The 3170-nt window shown below is 39.8% G+C and overlaps 1 protein-coding gene across 1 annotated transcript; it reads right to left on the bottom strand.

Annotated features, from left to right (window-relative positions):
- Positions 1–1398: 1398 nt before the first annotated feature.
- Positions 1399–3170, bottom strand: LOC118752871 (E3 ubiquitin-protein ligase sina; the record flags this gene model as incomplete). Its single annotated transcript, XM_036487724.1, is given in 1 exon segment — positions 1399–3170. A coding segment is annotated over 1 exon segment (906 nt). The 3' UTR covers positions 1399–1693.

A 3170-nucleotide genomic window follows, 5' to 3' on the forward strand; every position in this document is an offset into this window, starting at 1 on the left:
GGCAACCTGGATCAGGCCACATTATATGTACATTTACAATTTTTTTCACGTTCAAATACAAAATACAAAGCTATACTAACATACGCAAAATTTCAATTGCCTTAATATATAGTACAAAAGTTTAAGTTAATGATTTGTTTTTATATGTTTGTGTATTATTTGGTTTTTAGTTTTATCGTCTTAATATAAACCATAAGAACTTAAATTAAGCTCAAATTTATACAAGAATGGTAATGAGGGCAAATCATAAAAAAAAAAAATTGTAAGGAAAATACAAAAACTAAACAAATTACAATCGCCCATAAGAATGCGTAACTCTATCGCTATTACTATTTAAAAATGAGCGTTTTCAAAACGAAATTTTTTTTTTTTGCTTGTTTTCAAATTCGGAATTTTTGCACTCTTCACTATTTGCCCATTCTTCTCACATCGCACAATGACGGCAACATTTGCTTTGTATTAAATTAAACTACACAGTGCTTTTTCTTGTTGAAATTAGATAACATTAATTATGGTTAATTGTAGGTTTAGAAGAATAACATAAAAATAGGATACAAATTAGTCGAGCTCTTGACAGAAATCGTTTTAGAAACGTTTTCTTCGTGTAAACAGCAAAGTATTGCAAAATGGGACAAAGCTGTAGACGTTGACCAGCTCCAAGCAATTACATACACATTACAGTGCCTAAATAGCGATAGTTAATTAATTTTCTTAAATAAAATTTTAAAATGTTTTACATAATTTTTTATAAAATTTCTTGGAGTATTTGAATGTACGAACAACTTAAAAAATCTCACTAAAGTATAATGTACCCAATTTCGAGGTCATAATGTCTTTGTTTTAGATATGACAACTGTAATGTTAAAATTGTTTTATACAAATTCCTTTTAAATGTTCAAGTAAGCGGTTAGTTAAGTTTGTAGTAAAGAACCAACCTTCAGAGCCCATGGGTATTCGTTGTACAAGAGCCTTATATTTTTGGTTGTAGCTGCCAAGGCATATATTTTAACAATAAAGGTTTTGTTGTTGTTTTAGTAGCCTCGAGTGGTGAAATGATGGTACTTGACCGTATCTCGAAGGATCGATAAGGCAACCTAGAAATGATCTATGAATTTTTCCAGCTCCACGCCTTGGTTCAACCCATCTTTGTTAATGTACCTCATTTCGAGGTGTATAATGTCTTTGTTTTAGATATGACAACTGTAATGTTAAAATTCTTTTATCAAATATCTTAAATTTTCGAGTAAGATGTTAGTAAGTGAGAATGAATTTTTCCAGCTCCACTCCTTGATTCAACCAATCTTTGTTACAATTTTGTATTAAAAAATAGTATTCTATTAAATTAAAATTGCCCTTTACAGGTGCTTCAATTAAATAAAATTAAATCAGCTCCTAGTATATTTTTTACATTTTACTAAAATCTCTAAAAAAAAAAAAAAAGAATTTTCTTTGCAAACTGTATGTATGTATGCATATCTGCAGCCATTTTTCGTTCCCTGCTCAATAGTCGCTTTCTTCCATTAAGTCCCATTTTGCAATACCACGTGACCTCATTCCCTCTCTCTTCATTATCGCACTATCTTTCCCCTTAAATTTCCACGCTTTATCTTCTACAAATATTTCCTGTTCTTGTCTTCTCTCTCTACATGTGTAAGTGTGTGTTGGTATATAAGTATGTGTGTGTAAGTCCTTTTTAGACAATTGAAATTGTTACATTTATTCCCAGATTGCCATTATCCGCAAAGAGTTGTGCAATCGATGTATCAAACACCAAGCAATCCGAGTTGTGTATAGCAGAGGCAACACCTTCGTGTATGGAGCGCGGCATAGCCTCCCAGGTGAGGCGTCTACGGTTGCCATTCAACTCCAATCGATACACGAAATTTTCGGCTTCTTTCCGTGAGCCGATCAACTGCACGATGGCGAAGAATTGCTGATGCCCATCATATTTTTCTTGCTTCTCGAGCACCAACATGAAATGATGACCAAAACATGACTGCATCATAACCCAATCAACAGCGCCAGGCAGATTGATATCGGTTGCAAGGAAGACAATATCCTCCCCCTGTAGCGTGGTGATGCTTTTGTGGGACATCATTAGGTGTTGCATGACCAAATCTAATGGACCTTGCCATTTGCACGATGCACCCGGACATGGGCATAGATATGGTCGACATTCGCATGTCTCTTCGTGCTCGGTCTTTTCGGTGTAGACAAGCGATGCTGTACAGCCGTAACCTGAGTGTTTGCACGGAAATTTCACATTGGAGGCGACCTTTTCCATTGCCAAATTGCGTATGTTGGCCAATGGGCCGCGACATGTAGGACAGCAGGTGAGTTTCGAGCGACATGATACGCATACCAGATGCCCGCTAGAACATTGTAATATCGGTGGCAAAACATAATCGAAGCACACCGGGCACTCGAACAACGAAGTTAAATCGGCAGACATGCCACCATCACCGCCACCAGCGGACGACAGTGACGAACTAGAGGAGGAGGATGTGTTAGCGGCTGAGGATGTATTGCCGGCCGATGGTGTGCCGGTACCGGTAGCGATCGGACCTTCACGGCGTTTCGGATTTAGCTTATTGGACATTTGTGTGTGTTGTAACAGGGTGAATGGTTGTTGCTGCTGCTGCGCCTGCGGCTGCTGTTGCTGCGGCTGCGGCTGCGTGCAGGGTGTTCCAGAGGCGGCGATGACGGCGACAGCGGAAGCAGAGGCAGAGGCTGCAGTAGCGGAAGCGGGTGCGGATGCGGGAGCGGAAGCGACAACGACGGCGCTCTCGTCTTCGTTGTGCACCACCGGCACTGTTGATGAAGATGATGAAGCCGTCAAAGGCTGTGGGTGCTGTTGCTGAGTGGGCACCAGCGTTAGTGCTGTATGCTGCTGCTGCTGCTGCTGCACTGCCTGTATAGGTCGTACTAGCTGTTGCTGCACTTGCAGTTGAAAACGTGGCAGCACAGGCAACGATAAACGATAACGTTGATGATGATAGTACTCGTAGTGCTGACGCAAATGATGCAAATGACGAATGTGATTGAGGTACTGTTGTTCTACGAGAAGTTGTTGTTGCTGTTGTTGCAAATATTGTAGGCGATTGTGAATGTCTTGTTGCTGTGGACTCGTCGACTGATTATGGCTGTAGATGTTGGGGCTGTTACTATTG

Source organism: Rhagoletis pomonella, unplaced genomic scaffold (assembly GCF_013731165.1).
Source record: "Rhagoletis pomonella isolate Grant_MI unplaced genomic scaffold, Rhpom_1.0 Rhpom_scaffold_01924, whole genome shotgun sequence".
Lineage (NCBI taxonomy): Eukaryota > Metazoa > Arthropoda > Insecta > Diptera > Tephritidae > Rhagoletis > Rhagoletis pomonella.